General features: G+C 44.8%; 1 protein-coding gene across 6 annotated transcripts in view; it reads left to right on the top strand.

Annotated features, from left to right (window-relative positions):
- The window catches only part of RSU1 (Ras suppressor protein 1), a 356,276-nt gene that overhangs the window by 22,880 nt on the left and 317,903 nt on the right, over positions 1 to 15,493 (top strand). For 4 of the 6 annotated variants that reach the window (XR_009542922.1, XR_009542923.1, XM_060162590.1 and 1 more), the window contains exon 3: positions 919 to 969. The exons of the other annotated variants lie outside the window; for them this stretch is intronic. Coding sequence is in view for 2 of the 4 variants with exons in the window: in XM_060162590.1 (XP_060018573.1) it covers positions 919 to 969 (51 nt within the window). In the remaining 2 variants the exon portion in view is untranslated. The remainder of the gene's footprint in view (positions 1 to 918; positions 970 to 15,493) is intronic. 6 annotated transcript variants of the gene reach the window in all.

Below are 15,493 nucleotides of genomic sequence, written 5' to 3'. Positions count from 1 at the left end.
TTTTTTTTTTTTTTTGCGGTACGCGGGCCTCTCACTGTTGTGGCCTCTCCCGTTGCGGAGCACAGGCTCCGGACGCGCAGGCTCAGCGGCCATGGCTCACGGGCCCAGCCGCTCCACGGCATGTGGGATCTTCCCGGACCGGGGCACGACCCCACGTCCCCTGCATCGGCAGGCGGACTCTCAACCACTGCGCCACCAGGGAAGCCTCGTCTGGCTTTTTTTTTTCCTTTTCTTTCTTTTCTTCTTCTTTTTCTTTTTTAAATGGATCTGTATGTATATTTTCTTTCTTGGTAGTTGGAAAAACCTGTTTTTCTTTTAAAGCAGACCTAATCTTTTTCAGCAGATTAAGCCTCCATGATAATGTTCGAAATTGGTGAGCAATCTGCTGCTGCTTTGAAATGTCAACCAAAACTTGTAGAGAGGAACTTGTGGAAGGTTCTTACTGGGATCAGCTGAGAGCCTGTAGCAGCGGTTCGGGGTTGACCGTGGGCTCAGGGGCGGTAGGGTGACGTGGTCCCTGTCTCGACGCGGTGGTTTGTTTAAGCGTGTGGGGAAGTGGGGGAGGAGCTGTCCCTCCCCGGGCTCTGGGCCGGATCTCCTGACCGGTCTCCTTAGTGAGCTGGGCTCTTGAGGCTGGACCAGTGGGCCTGGCCGCCGAGCGGCACTAACCGGGCCTTGTCGCGTTTGGCCCTGCGACATTAAGGCCGTCAGTGCTGACTCGCTCTGCTCTGCTAATTGCATAGCTTTTCCTGATTTGGTTTAACATTGAGCAGACAGCCTTCTGTGAACCCCTGCTTCTGTTTTTTCGAGCGATAACACTCCCACCTGGGAAAGTAGCGTAGCGCTTCACCTTGTGGGCGTGTGGGTGTACTTTGGGCACATGAACTGACTGTGTGGTTTCTCTTTTTTCTTTTACAGTCACCCTGTCCCACATCACACAGCTGGTCCTCAGCCACAACAAGCTAACGAGTAAGTCGGCGCCGTCCTGTTACACAACTTCTGACTTGTAGGGACTGTGGCGGTACTGCGGATTCTTCTGTCTTCCTTTACAGACACTAATGACAAGTGATTATTTAGGCAAACCGAGAGGTTACTTGGGTGACACTAAGGCACCTGAGCAGATGGTGGTCCTGTATTTTGTGGTTTGCTCTATTTTGAGGATTCTTCCCTATCATGTGTGTAAACTGCAGAAAGACAGTGACATTGTCTGGAAATGGTCCCCTTAGGGCATGGTAATTGCTACAGTGACCTGAAATGCTGAGACTTTCATTATTATTTTAAAAAAAAACAAAAACTTATCAAAAAGGGGAGGGCTCCCCTGGTGGCACAGTGGTTAAGAAGCCGCCTGCCAGTGCAGGGGACATGGGTTTGAGCCCTGGTCCGGGAAGATCCCACATGCCGCGGAGCAGCTAAGCCCGTGCACCACAACTACTGAGCCTGTGCTCTAGAGCCCGTGAGCCACAACTCCTGAGCCCACGTGCCACAACTCCTGAAGCCTGCGTGCCTAAAGCCCGTGCTCCGCAACAAGAGAAGCCACTGCAATGAGAAGCCCGCGGACCGCAACAAAGAGTAGCCCCCGCTCACCACAACTAGAGAAGGCCCGCATGCAGCAACAAAGACCCAACGCAGCCAAAAATAAATAATTAATTTAAAAAAAAGTTAGAATAAGAGTTCTTTGCTTTCATTTATACTTTCTCCTCAAAAGGGGAGGATGTAACTGTTGCTATACTTTTCTTCCCTGCTTGATGGGGGGAGAAGAAAAGTCCAAAATTGTAAAAATTATATAAACTTGCATCTGCGTTTTTCAAGTTCTTGAGTCTGGTTTCCAAGGAAAATTGTCCTGGGCGTTGGCAGTGGTACGGTTAACATATAGTCGATTTCATACCTCTTTGTAACGTATCTTCTGTGAATAATTATGGGCCATTTTATTTATTTATTTTTATTTATTTCTTTATTTTTTTGTGGTACACGGGCCTCTCACTGTTGTGGCCTCTCCTGTTGTGGAGCACAGGCTCTGGACGCGCAGGCTCAGCAGCCATGGCTCACGGGCCCAGCCGCTCCGCGGCACGTGGGATCCTCCCGGACCGGGGCACGAACCCGCGTCCCCTGCATCGGCAGGCGGACTCTCAACCACTGCGCCACCAGGGAAGCCCGCCATTTTATTTTTAAAGCTGTGGCTTTAAAGTTTTTAATGACAGGGACCCACTCTGCCATCTGATTTCTAATTGACGGTCACTTCTTTGTGCTTGCCATATTTCCTGCAGACTTGAATGATTTTTCTAATCATGTGGCCAGAATTTGTTAGGGAGCTTTCCACGTCCAGTGAAACGAAGCAGAATGTCATGTTGAGGGATTTGTGTCGGCATTTATGTGTGTGTGTGCGTTACATACAGCTTGAAGCAATGTCACAGAGCTGTTGATTACTGAGAATCGAGTGGCAGTTAGGGCCCCTCGTGTGCAGCAGACAGGCATATGAGTTCATTTTTAGCAAAAAGCACATGTTTGTATGGCAAGGGCAGAGGGGCACAGTTGTCATGTTTGCGTATCGGGGGCTCCAGCAACTGAAAGTGAGGCTGACAAGTCAATGTGTGATCGTTATTGTAACAGGTAATATGCTGCCACTTTCATTGTTTTTGTAATAAACGGTTCTGCTCTTCACTGAGACCCTAATCCCAGTTCAGAGGGGATTTGCAGTTTGTTTTGGAGGGGGGACTGCATGATCCCTAAATGACCCCAGATTTTATGAGCAGAAATTCCAGAAGCTGTCTGTCGTTTAGCTCATGAACATATTTCTTAATTGCCAAGCTTACTACTGTTGTTAGATCTTGCATCATCATCAGAGCAAAAGTTTCCATTTAAACAAGAAAGCCAAACATGTTTTATTCCTATTATACCATTAATTGATCCGGTCCTTAAAAAGTCTTTCAGGTGGTTGTAGTTTATTTCTTTTTAAATGTCCACAAAGAGAGAAATCTCAGGGATCAGGGGATCAATTTGTGTTTCCGGGCATGCAACATGAGATTAATTTGGGTAGGCATAAATACAGTTAAATTGTGTCTGCTGCTGAAGAGGTTCGCTGTGAATGGATGCAAACTTTTTATTTATTTCTTCCTTTTTTTTTTTTTCTTCCCCTTTCTCCCATTTGAGACACTCTTGACCTAATCCAGTAAGCTCTAATTAATTGTCTTGGTAAATTCTGTTTCAAGCCACTGTGAGTGGTGTCAGTGGCACCCGATCTGTTCCATCCACTAAGGTCAAATTAGCATCTTTTACTGTTTTTCTGGCATTTAAATGAATGGCTTTGCTATGGTTTTTCCAGTGTTTATAGTAAATATGTCCATTTGATGGAAATATAAATATGCATTACACGGAGGTGGGTGTGCCCACCCTCCTGTCACTTTTTATTGTAATCAGTGTCTTTCACTTTCCGTGGTCTTTAACGGGGACTGGCTGACAGCACCGCATTCAAACTCAGACTCAAAAGGTAAACCCCTCAGCACTGCTTTCATCTTGAGAAAGTATGTGTGTTTTCTCTTCTTGCGCCAGTTACACTGTCGTGATATCTCCTCTTGTACTTAGGGAATGGATCACCAGCTTCGTCACGCTGGGACCTTGATCTGGGGACAGCTCTTGACTCCACGGACCTGAGTCGGTATCTGTAGGGCCGTTGGAACAGTGTAGCACTCGCACCTTTTCCTGCTGGTGGTTTTGACATCAATGGGTCCACTCAACGCAGTACAACTGAGGCCATGTGGAAGGGGGAAGCGGGCTGATGACCCCTAAATTCCCCAAGATTTTGTGAGTGGAAATTCTTGACGTTTTCAACACAAGAGTTCGTAAACGTCTTTCAAAATTGTCAGTGTGATCGCTGTTAGAGGTTCCTCATGACAGCGACACGATTGACGATTAAACCTGGGGCTTGGGGCCCTGCTGATGGATTTTTGGTGCAGTGATTGCGGGGTGACCCTGCCGGCAGCAACTTGCCCAGGTGCACGTTCCCACGATGCACGGAACGAGTGGGATGCCGAGTTGCGAGTGAATCTTTTCCTTCTGCGTTTCTGCTGTGACTGGACAGGTAGCTCTCTGGGCACCAGAAGGAGGTGCTTTTCTGGCTTCAGAGGAAAGCTGAGGTTCTGACGCCAGGCCGCCCCGCCCCTCCCTTCCTCCCTTGCCTGCCCCCCCCTCCGCCTCCACCCTCCGCCCACCCTCCTCCCGCACCCCTGCCCTCCAGGGCCAACCGGAACTCTCTCTTCCCCCAATGCCTGTTGTTCGTAGACTCTTGACACCAGCGTGGCCCTTCCTCGTCCTCCTGTTGCTTCTTGTTCCTTCCTCTCCAGATATATCTTAAGCTTTGTTGAAGGCAGGGACCATGTCTTGTTCTTTTTTTTCCCTTCATATTTATTTATTTATTTGGCTGCGCCGGGTCTTTGTGGCCACCTGCGGACTCTTAGTTGCAGCGTGTGCACTTCTTAGTTGTGGCATGTGGACTCCTTAGTTGTGGCATGTGGGCTCTTAGTTGTGGCATGTGGGGTCTTAGTTGTGGCATGTGGGCTCCTTAGTTGTGGCCTGCGGGATCTTAGTTCCCCGACCAGGGATCGAACCTGGGCCCCCTGCATTGGGAGCACGGAGTCTTAGCCACTGGACCACCAGGGAAGTCCCTCTTATTCTTTAAGGCCTGATGCTGAGTGCACAGCAGCTTCCCAGTCAGTCCTCATAGAAAGCAATAGTGGTTGATGGGAGGGGGCAGAGAGAGGACCAGCAGGGCCGGGGGGGAAATAGCTGGCTTCCGTGAAGTGGTCAGTGTAGGAAGCTGATAGTTTCCTCAGGATCAGCTGGTTAATGGACTTGGTTAGCTGTGACCACTACACACTTCTGTTTCTTAACTACTTATAGGCTCACTTCAAATGTGCTGAACTGTGAGTGCTCTGAAGAAACAGAACCTCAGGTCCTAGAAATTGCTGTCTGTGTCCCCTTTATAGGGGCCCTTTCATAGGTAAGGGATGATGTGCTGACATGGTACAGGCAGACCTCGCTTTATTGCACCTGGCAGACATTGCGTTTTTGTGGGGGAAATTGAAGGTCTGTGGCAACCCTGCGTCGAGCAAGGCTGTTGGCACCCTTTTTTTCCTACAGCATTTGCTTACCTTGTGTCTCTGCATCACACTTTGGTAACTCTCACAGTATTTCAAACCCTTCACCAGCAAAAAGATGACAGCTCGTTGAAGGCTCAGATGATGATGGTTTGCACTTTTTTTTTTTTAGCAATAAAGTACTTTTTAAGGTATGTACATTGTTTTCTAGACATAATGCTTTGCACACTTAATAGATGACAGGATAGTATAAACATAACTGTTACAGGCACCAGGAAGCCAAAAATTGGTGTGACTCAGTTTACAGCAGTAATCTCTTTATTGTGGTGGGTGGTCTGGAACCAAACCTGCATTGTCCCCAAGGTGTGCCTGTGCTCCTCGGGGACACCTAAGGACCCACGGTGGGGAGAGCGGGCATCATGACCACCCATGGGTGCTTTTTTCCACCCAGCGACCCTTGTGGGCTCAGCTGAGTTTCACTTCTCCAAAGGGAAGTGAAGACCTATACTATCCTGTGTCTTCGGGTTTGGAACCTGCTACTCTTTCACTTAGTTTTATATATTTAAGATCCCAAATGATTTACTAATATTTTCATACAGTGAATTGTGGGTTAAGTTTCTTGAAATTAGGAGCCCTGTCATATGCTTATATATGTTGTACCATCCCACAGCAGTGCTAGAAGTGTGCAGAACATGAAACAGACACTCAGTTAATGCCGGTTGATTAGTGGCTTGGTAGGTGGTACGTTTTGCTAAGTCCCAGCAGTCCGAGATGATAGACTCAAGGGCTTGCTTGCTCTCAGTGTGTCTAAGATGGGGACACAGCATTATTTCAAAGGTGATCTTCCTGTGTCCCTGCTCTCCTGCCTTGGTGATGACCCTCCCTTGTAAATAAGCCAGGGTTAGATGAGTCTTTTTCAGTCTGCGCCTTATCTGATCCCTGGTTTTTATGGTATTTGGGAGTTTTAGCTTTGTAAATGTTTTTCTGCTTGTTTGCAGTCTTAAAGAGGAATTTCTTTCTGAGACAACCATTTTAAGCCTTGTCCACTAGAGGTCACTGTTGGGATACGTTACTTTTTTTTTTTTTCCTCCTCATTTTGTACTAAAAGATTAGAAATCAAATTTGTGTTGTCAGACGAAATTTTTTTGCAAGTTTCTCGGCTCCGTCCAACAGGGATGTTACTACTTCCATTTACATAATGCAGTTTTGCCATAATTAATGTAGATAAGGAGGTATGTTATTTTTCTGTTTGGCTCCCCAAATTTAAGTATACATTCAGTGTCACGTGTCATTTTTAGTGTTTATTATGGCTACTTTCTCATGTTAGAAACTTTTCTTCCAGTCTGTTTAAAGTGAGAGGATTTTATTGCCTTTTATAGTAATTTTCGTATTGAGTATATATGAGATTTTTTTTCTCCTGTGGAAGAAAGAAGTTTAAAATACGTATGTATGTGACTAGATTTTAATTTAAAAATAACCGTGCATTTTGTGCATATTTAAACTGATTCTTCTACTGAATGCCACTGTGTAGGGAAGAATACTATGCGTTATGAAATGAATTACATTCTGTGTCACTGATAAAACAGTCTCTGAGCATCAATTTTTCAATGTGATGCTTTTCTTAATTTGAAAAAGAATTTTATTCTTACAGCCAAACCTATGTACAAATGTTGCCAGCACCTTAAATGTGACAACAGTATTTATTTTCATTTTGTGACCCATGCATGTTAAGGACTAAACCCTCATCATTTTCTGCAAGATGCAAAGGAGGTCTTTTTGCTTTGTGCAAACGCTGAACAACCAGCTCTATGTAAACCTTTCATAAGTGTGGGTCTCTGAATGTAATTGTTTAGTTTTATACTTTGAACTTTTAACTGTCATGTAAAACATTCTCTTGAGATATTAGCAGCTTTGCCAGCCATAACTGTGACCCTGTCTTGTCATTTAATGTGTCGGAAATGGCTAGGCAGGCAGTAAACCTAAGTGTGATGGCAAAACTTATGTCTTTTTTTTAACAGGCTATTTCTTATTAGTTATAGCTTAGCTATGAATTCAAAATTATAATGAACAAGAAAATACTAGGGTATTTTCTTTAGTGATTTCAGTAACTTCTTTATAAAGATAATATTCTAAACACATGGAAGCTAATATAATGTTTTAAGATTTTATGCAGATATATATATTGATAGTATCTCTACTGTACGTCTTATTATAAAGGAATTAAGGAACATGTTTTGCATGAAAATATTGCAGTCTCAAAATATGCAGGTCCAATTATAACGAAGAAAAGTGAGCAGTTTTTAAAAAGCATAATAAACTGAAACCCTTTTCGACAGACATAATAGATTGTTGAGACGAATGAGAAAAATTAACTGTCCCAACTTGTAAGAATGACCTTCACCAGTCTTCCAGCACCTTCCTATTGCCAAATGTCTAGTTATTTCCTCTTTCATAGATTATTTGTCATGCCTTATGCAAAAGTTCTTGTGCATGGCTTGTATGAAATTAAACTATGAGGGAGAATATGCAAAATAAATCGCCTCTCTGTCATGAATTTACCTTGTGACAGTATCAAAACAACTTGCTGTTTGCATTTTAACAGAGTACAAATGTATTTATAATACAGAGGCTTTGATCAATAGCTTATTTTTTTAATTAGTGCACATTCATCAATTTGTTCCTGTGCCATCATTTGAAAGATTGGATTCGAAAAAATGTATACATAGTTTTGAGCCAGACAAGCTATTAATCGAACAGTATCTTTCCGGTGGTGCCACTGGTTAGGTACCATTTAAAAAATCGCCTGTAGTTGGGAGTTTGTTATTTTAGGTTTTAGTAAGGAAGCATGCAGGGCCGTCACATGGAAGCATCTGTTGGCCCCATGGTCCAGAACCAGCACAGTCCAAGACCAGCGGGTTAAGTTGGAGAAGGTGGGTTTCGATGCAGTTGTATCCTCCGCTCAGACACTTGTCATCCTCTGATCCCTTTCATGTCAGCCCCACCATCCCAAATGTACCTACTCTAGAATTCCTCTTCTTGGAGTCCTGCCCTGTGCTAAGAGGAAGCAAGCTAAGGGTAGTGTGTTAATTCTTCCACAACAGATTTTTAAAGGGAACGACTTCACTTATGGGAATTTCAGAAAGGTGGCAGGCTGTGGAGATCATTATGTGCGAGCTGATGGAACCTGTCACTTTCCAAACCCTAGCTCACCCACCGTGGGGAGCTGATCTTGGAAAGGGTTTCTTTTACTATTTCTTTAAAATTTAAAAAATTAAAAAAAAATTTTTTTTGGAGTCTAGTTGATTTACAGCGTTGTTTTAGTTTCTGCTGTACAGCAAAGTGAATCAGTTACGCATGCACATATATCCTTTCTTTTTTAGATTCTTTTCCCATATAGGCCATTACAGAGAATTGAGTACAGTTCCCTGTGCGATACAGTAGGTCCTTATTAGTTATCTATTTTGTATGTAGTAGTGTGTCTATGTCAATCCCAATCTCCCAATTTATCCCTCCCCCCGTCCCCTTCGGGTAACCATAAGATTGTTTTCTACAGCTGTGATTCTATTTCTGTTTTGTAAATAAGTTCATTTGTACCGTTTGTTTTAGATTCTACATATAAGTGATATCATACGATATTTGTCCTTCTCTGTCTGACTTACTTCACTCATTATGACAATCTCTAGGTCCATCCATGTTGCTGCAAATGGCATTATTTCATTCTTTTTAATGGCTGAGTAGTATTCCATTGTATATATGTACCATATCTTCTGTATCCATTCCTCCATCAGTGGACATTCGGGTTGCGTCCATGTCCTGGCTATCTTTTACTATTTATAATAGAACCCTCAAACGGAATTTATCTACCAGCAGAAGTTTCTATGTAAATCATCTGCTGACTCCCTTCTAGGTAATGTGTGTGTACATGTGTATCATGGTGGCGGGGGGAGCAGATATTCTAAAAGGTGCAATACTTGGTGATATACGTTCTTTTAGAGCAGTTCTTGACATTTCATAACTCACCGCTTTTAAGAATAGGGTGAAAGCCTTGTCCATGATTCCTAGAAAATCGCACATAATCCTTATAATTTCAGCAGGTTTGTAGATCCTGTTAAAACCATCCATGAATTTTTTAGGGGCGCGTGGAGCTCAGATTTAGAAACCTTGAGTAGGGAAGGGATAACATTAGTATATTTGCAGTGTGGATACACCAATCCTGTATCTTAGAGGGGATGTTTCCTGGAAATATGTGCAGAACTTCAAAAAGGTAATTTTAAGGCATGTGAAACTCCTTCTTTTTGTGATAGCTTCTAAAAAGTGCTCATAAGCTACATCTGATTTACATGCTTCAACTTAAATTTTATGAAATGAGAATTTGTAATCTACACGGGCCTCTCACTGTTGTGGCCTCTCCCGTTGCGGAGCACAGGCTCCGGACGCGCAGGCTCAGCGGCCATGGCTCACGGGCCCAGCCGCTCCGCGGCATGTGGGATCTTCCCGGGGCGGGGCACGAACCCGTGTCCCCTGCATCGGCAGGCGGACTCTCAACCACTGCGCCACCAGGGAAGCCCCTAGAATTTGTAATCTTGAGTGACCCACACATGCAGGCAGACCTCCTTTTATTGTACTTTGCCTTATTGAGCTTCACTGATACTTTGTGTTTTTACAAATTGAAGGTTTGTGGCAGCCCTGCACTGAGCAACTCTTTTAGCACCATTTTTCCAACAGGGTTTGCTCACTTCGTGTCTCTGTGTCACGTCGGCAATTTTCACAGTATTTCAAACTTTTTCTTTATTATTAAATCTGTTAGGTGGTCTGTGATCAGTGATCTTTGCTATCACTGCTGTAACTCGTCGAAGGCGCAGATGATGGTTGGCTCTTTTTAGCAATAAAGTATTTTTTCACTAAGTTAAGTTTTTTTTTTTTTTTTTAGCAGTAATGCTGTTGCACACTTAATAGACTACAGTATAGTGTAAACATTTGTACGCACTGGGAAACTCACTTTATTGTGGTGGTCTGGAACCGAACCCGCAGTATCTCCGAGGTATGCCAGTAGTGTGTGTATATTATATATATATATATATATATATATGTTTTCTTCAACTCCAGTAGAACATTGAGAAAGCCTTTCTGTTCTCAGTTTTTCTTTCCCGTTGTCAGTCAGCTTAACAGGACAGAACACCGCTCTGGTACAATGGACCACGAGTTAACAAACTCGTCGACCCGTTTTCTCCTGCTTTGGATCTGAACTTTCTTGTCTAACCTTCTGCTGTGCCTTTAGGCTTTTCCCGCCTGTGTAGCCTCTGTTGCAGTCGCCTGATTCCTAGCAGAAGTGCCCGCCCTTCTCTCCCAGTCGTGCTCATCCTTCCAGAAGTTGAGACGCATTCTCATCTTTCTCCGTAAAGCCCTTCTTTCCGGCCAACTGTGCGGGGACTAAAGGATAAGGTGTCCACAGCTTTTTCGCTTCGGAAGACCACATCCCCCAGAGACCGTGACCTGAGTGTGAAAGGAAGGGTTGGTTTTGGAGGGCTTGCTCTGTATCTGGGGGGGCGGCAGGCTTCACATGGTTGAGGAACCTGAGCTGGAGGTTGGGGGCCTCACTCTGGCTTTGAGCCTCTGTGCTCCCCCTTCCTTCCCCTGCTGCCTTCCCCGATGATGTCCGTGTGCAGTAATGCCCCGCTCCAGGGAATCTCGGAGCTCTGTGGACCAGACGTTGGCCCTGGACCATCACTTGTTCAAACAGAAGAGCAGGGAGCCTCCCCAGCGTTAAAGGCATAGTCATGATCGGAAGGGGAGTTGACAGAGGTACAGTGTGGGTTTTCCAGCCCCGGGAATCTTCCTCCACCCCCTTTCCTTCTGCCTCGTGTACTCCTTCATCACCACCGGAACGTAAGGCAAGGAAGGAAGAGAAGCAGCCCTGTGTGGCTGCCCTCTTGCTGAAGTCATTCTTTTTTTTATTTTTTATTGAGGTCTAGTTGATTTACAATCTTGTGTTAATTTCTGCTGTACAGCAAAGCGATTCGGGTATGCATAGATATGCATTCGTTTTCATATTCTTTTCCATTGTGGTTTATCCCAGGATATTGAATGTAGGTCCCTGTGCTCTACGGTAGGACCTTGTTACATATCCATTTGTTGAAGTAATTCTTAATTGTGAAAGAAGACGTGAACTGTTGGCAAAGCGCTGTGTGTGTGTGAGAGAGAGGGAATTGGATTTGTCCAGTCTCCCTCTTAATAATTGAGGATTGAGAGAGTGTGTGTAGAATACTACATTGTAATAATTTTTAAAGTTTAAGAGCCTAGATCGCTCCTTCTGTGTCCCTGAGCCTGCTTTCTGCATTGATGGATTGAAATGTATTCAGTGGTCTTTTCTTTCTCGCTCTTTTCCCGTGTTTCCAGACTTCTTAGGCATCTTTGCTAGAGGACGGAACCTCCACCCTTTTCTGGTCCTTCACTGGGTGTCACCTCCTGCCAGGCCCTTGAAGGTCACTGCCTTTCCGCTTGGCGCTGCTGCTTCAACCCAGCTCCCAAATTAAAGCTATTTCTTGATGTCCTGCCTGGTTGCTGCCGTAGCCCCTCTGCGCTGGAGTGTGATTTCGCAGGTGTGTTCCTAAAAGAATTCACGGTCTGGGAGGACACCTGGAAACTGCATGGACCATTCCTTGGTTCCTTCTGGGAACTTTAATGCAAGATTCAGACATCAGCTAACTTTTGCATCCTCAGAGGAGCAGAAATCCATCTTGTCAGCTTTTTAGAGGATTTGTTTGGCTGTGTATACACACTTTTTAGACCCCAGGGGTAGATATTTTTGCATGTTAGACTTTATACTATAAAATCTGCCTTACTGCTTGCTTGTAAGTTTTTTCCCGTAATTTTTGTGTACTTGATTATTCTCATTGTTGCTGAAAAAGTGGGACCATTTTTTTTTTTTTTTGCAGTAAATTAAGTCAGGGATAGTTTTGGTTACTAAAACTACTTGAGCTGCAGAATCTTATGGAAGCCCATGATAGGATACACTAAGTATGTCCTTCTGGGTGTGGGTGCTCGGGAAGTACCGTTGATTAATGGAAAGCATCATTTTTGTCACTTATTATGCTAATAATATTTGGGGCATCTTGGCCATTGTTGGGTGGCTCTTTAGCTATTTCATTTTTACCTTGAACATGTAGATCCTGTTAAATGAGAATTTGCTTTACTGTTCCATAATCTTTATGTTTTTAAATAACCTGTAACTCCCCTAATTCAGTGTTTTAATAGCTGCTCTGGGGGAGATCCCGTAAAACCTATAAAGCTGGTTATCATCAGTATACCTTTGAACTTCAGATTCTTATACTAAGATATAATTAGTTCATTATCCGCCTCGCGTCTTTGGCCAGAAAACAAAAGTCATTAATCACGATAGGTACAAATGACCTTTTTTTTTTTGCATATAAAATTCTGAAGAGCGTAATTATTTGCAAGAGTGAGGAGATTCTTCTTTACGTGCAGTCGTTAAAATGGCATTCAGGACAGTGATTCCCAATTTGCTGAGAGAATTGGCATCTATATAATTAGCCTAGACATTACCTCTGTGGTGTGAGTAGACTAGTGTCTTCCAGCTAGTGTAGCCAAGGATGAAGAGGGCTTTCCTTTTACTCTGACCAAGAATGGCCCAATTCAGATTTCACATAGTTTGACATTTCATATAGTTTCTGTTACTTTGGTGTCTTCCCACCAGGGTGAAGGGGGATGGTGGTTAGCCAATATCATATTCATCAAATATTGGGGCAAAGCAGTGTTTGCTCTCACCATTGCTTCTCAAATGGTGTTCTTCCCCCACTGACTGCCTAACACATAATCTCACTCATTTTCACGTATGCTGATGTTTTCGGTCATTTTTCTAATAACTTCACTGCAGCAGTGTAACTCAAGGATCAGCGTAACGGGCCCCATTTGAATTTTCTTCTACCCTCCCTTCCTCCTTTGTTAAAGAAATTTCATACAGCAGCAGAAGCATGTAACAATCTGACTGGGCATTTTTATTTGTTATGACGACAGACAAAAATCTCCAATTTTTTTTGGCTACATCGCATGGCTTGTAGGTTCTTAGTTCCCCAACCAGGGATTGAACCCGCACCCTCGGCTGTGAAGGCTCTGAGCCCTAACCACTGGACCGCCAGGGAATTCCCTCAGATCTCCTATTGTTAGTATAAATATGTCAGGTTTGGGGAAGCAGTGCTATTGAATTTATTTTGCTTTACCTTATCCCAGGTGGGATCTTTGGGCATTGTTTGGCCCGTGGGTCAGGGGCACTTTGGTGTTCCTGGAAGTGAGCCCGAGGTGGTAGCATTTCACCCCTGGCAATGCAGGGCGCGTGCCCATCACCGGGTTGTGTCCTAGTCTCCGTCTCGCTGTGGGCCGTGGCTCCCATCAGGTCCCTGCTCTGAGGCTCCCTCTTCTTGCACATGGGGCGACCGGCATCCCACTGCTTTCCCATGAAGGAGGCAACGGCTGAGCCACTAATTTGGGGTTTCAAAGAGGCATGCGGGCAGGGACCCCTGGTTTCCACACGCTGGTCTAGTTCTGCTCCTTTGCAGGAATCGTCAGAGCCGAAACCAGTCTGGGTGACGCTGTAGGAAGAGCTGTCAGGGGAGTTCAGTGGAGACAGTGGGGAGACTTCACAAGAACCTCCATGTGTTCCAGCAGCTTCCGGGCTCCCGGCAGCTGGGGCCTGCTCTCTTCCTCCCCTCTTGTAGCTGAAGGGGACCCTGTTTTCAGCGCCGACCAGATGGTTCTAAAGACCAACGCGTGACCCCCCGGCCCTTCCGTGGGCTGCGCTCGGGCGAGCGCCTGTCCTTCTGGGTCGCGTGGTGCCTGTCACCCTTCACGGTTTAGTTTCTTTGCCTCGGGGGCCGCAAGATGCTCTTGCCGGATCCGCTGCAGCCCAGCTGGGTTGCCTCTGCCATCGCTGGTGCCCACTGTTCTGCAGTGACCCACAGGGTTTCCGAGGCCAGAGGTACAGCGAGTGGTACCTCGCCGTGGGAGCACACGCGGGTGTGGTGAGCTGCTGCCGGGGGACTTGGTTCCGTGGATTAGGGGATGCGGTGCTTTTTCCCCCTTGAGCGTCATCCGTACTACCCCGCACTGATTTCGTGGGAATGAGCTGTGTGGGAAAGCAGACGGTGATGGGACGTGGTTTGATTACAGCCCCCAGGTTGGGTGCTTTCGCCACCTGAAGTGTCTTTCGTTTTTGTTTTTTTCCCATTTTATCAGCCCCTAGTCTCAGTAGCTCACTGGGGTGGCAGATGAGTCCTAACTGGGATCCGATTGGTTATTATAACCTTATTCCTCATGAGTGTGTGCCGTAAGGGACGTACGTATTGGATTCATGATTTTCATGTCACCACTGACTTTAAAGTTTTCTGATCCAAAATAGGGTTCCCAGACCAGCATCGTCACCATCCCCAGGGAACTTGTTGGAAATGCAGATTGTTGGACCTCACCCCAGACTACTGAGTCGGCAACTCTGGGGTACCCCCCCAATATGTGTTTTAACAAGCCCTCCAGTAATTCTGATGTACATGAGAGTTTGAGGCCCACTGCTTTATTTATTTATTTTAAAAACTTTATTGGAGTACAGTTGATTTACAGTGTTGTTTCACGTGTACAGCAAGGTGGTTCAGTTATACATATACACTTATTCATTCTTTTTTAGATTCTTTTCCCATGGAGGTTATTACATAATATTGAGCAGAGTTCCCTGTGCTCTATAGTAGGTCCTTGCTGGTTATCTATCTTATATACAGTGGTGGGTACGTGTGGTCATCCCAAGCGTCTGGTTTATCCCCGCCACACACACACACACACACACATTTCCCCTCTGGTAGCCATAAGTTTGTTTTCAATATCTCTAAGTCTGTTTTTGTCTTGCAGATAAGTTCATTTGTTTCTTTCCTTCCTTCCTTCCTTCTTCCCTCCCTCCCTCCCTTCCTTTCTTATTAGTTTCCAGAGGCCCCCTGTGTTAGAGCAGTGCTGTCCAGCAGAAGTTTGCAGTGAATGGAATGTTCTGTATTTGTGCTATCCAGTATGGTAGGCACGAGCTACATGTGGCTGTCAAGGTCTTTCAATGTGGCTACTGTGACCAAGCAACTGAATTACTGATTGTATTTCATGTCAACTAATCTAGGTTTAAATTTATTTCTTCTTCTTTTTTTTTTTTTTTTTAAATACCTTTATCCAGTTTCCTCAGCTCCTACCCCACCACCTCAAGACCGCTGGTGACCACAAATCTGATCTCTTTTGCTTTGAGGTTTTCTGGTGTGTTTTTGTTGTTGTTTTGTTTTTACAGATTCCACATGTAAGTGAGATCATACAGCATTTGTCTCTCCCTGTGTGACTTACTTCACTTCGCATAATGCCCTCAAGGT

Source organism: Lagenorhynchus albirostris, chromosome 1 (genome assembly GCF_949774975.1).
Source record: "Lagenorhynchus albirostris chromosome 1, mLagAlb1.1, whole genome shotgun sequence".
Lineage (NCBI taxonomy): Eukaryota > Metazoa > Chordata > Mammalia > Artiodactyla > Delphinidae > Lagenorhynchus > Lagenorhynchus albirostris.
Note: the sequence above shows the minus strand (reverse complement) of the source record. Positions and strands in the feature narration are given on the sequence as shown.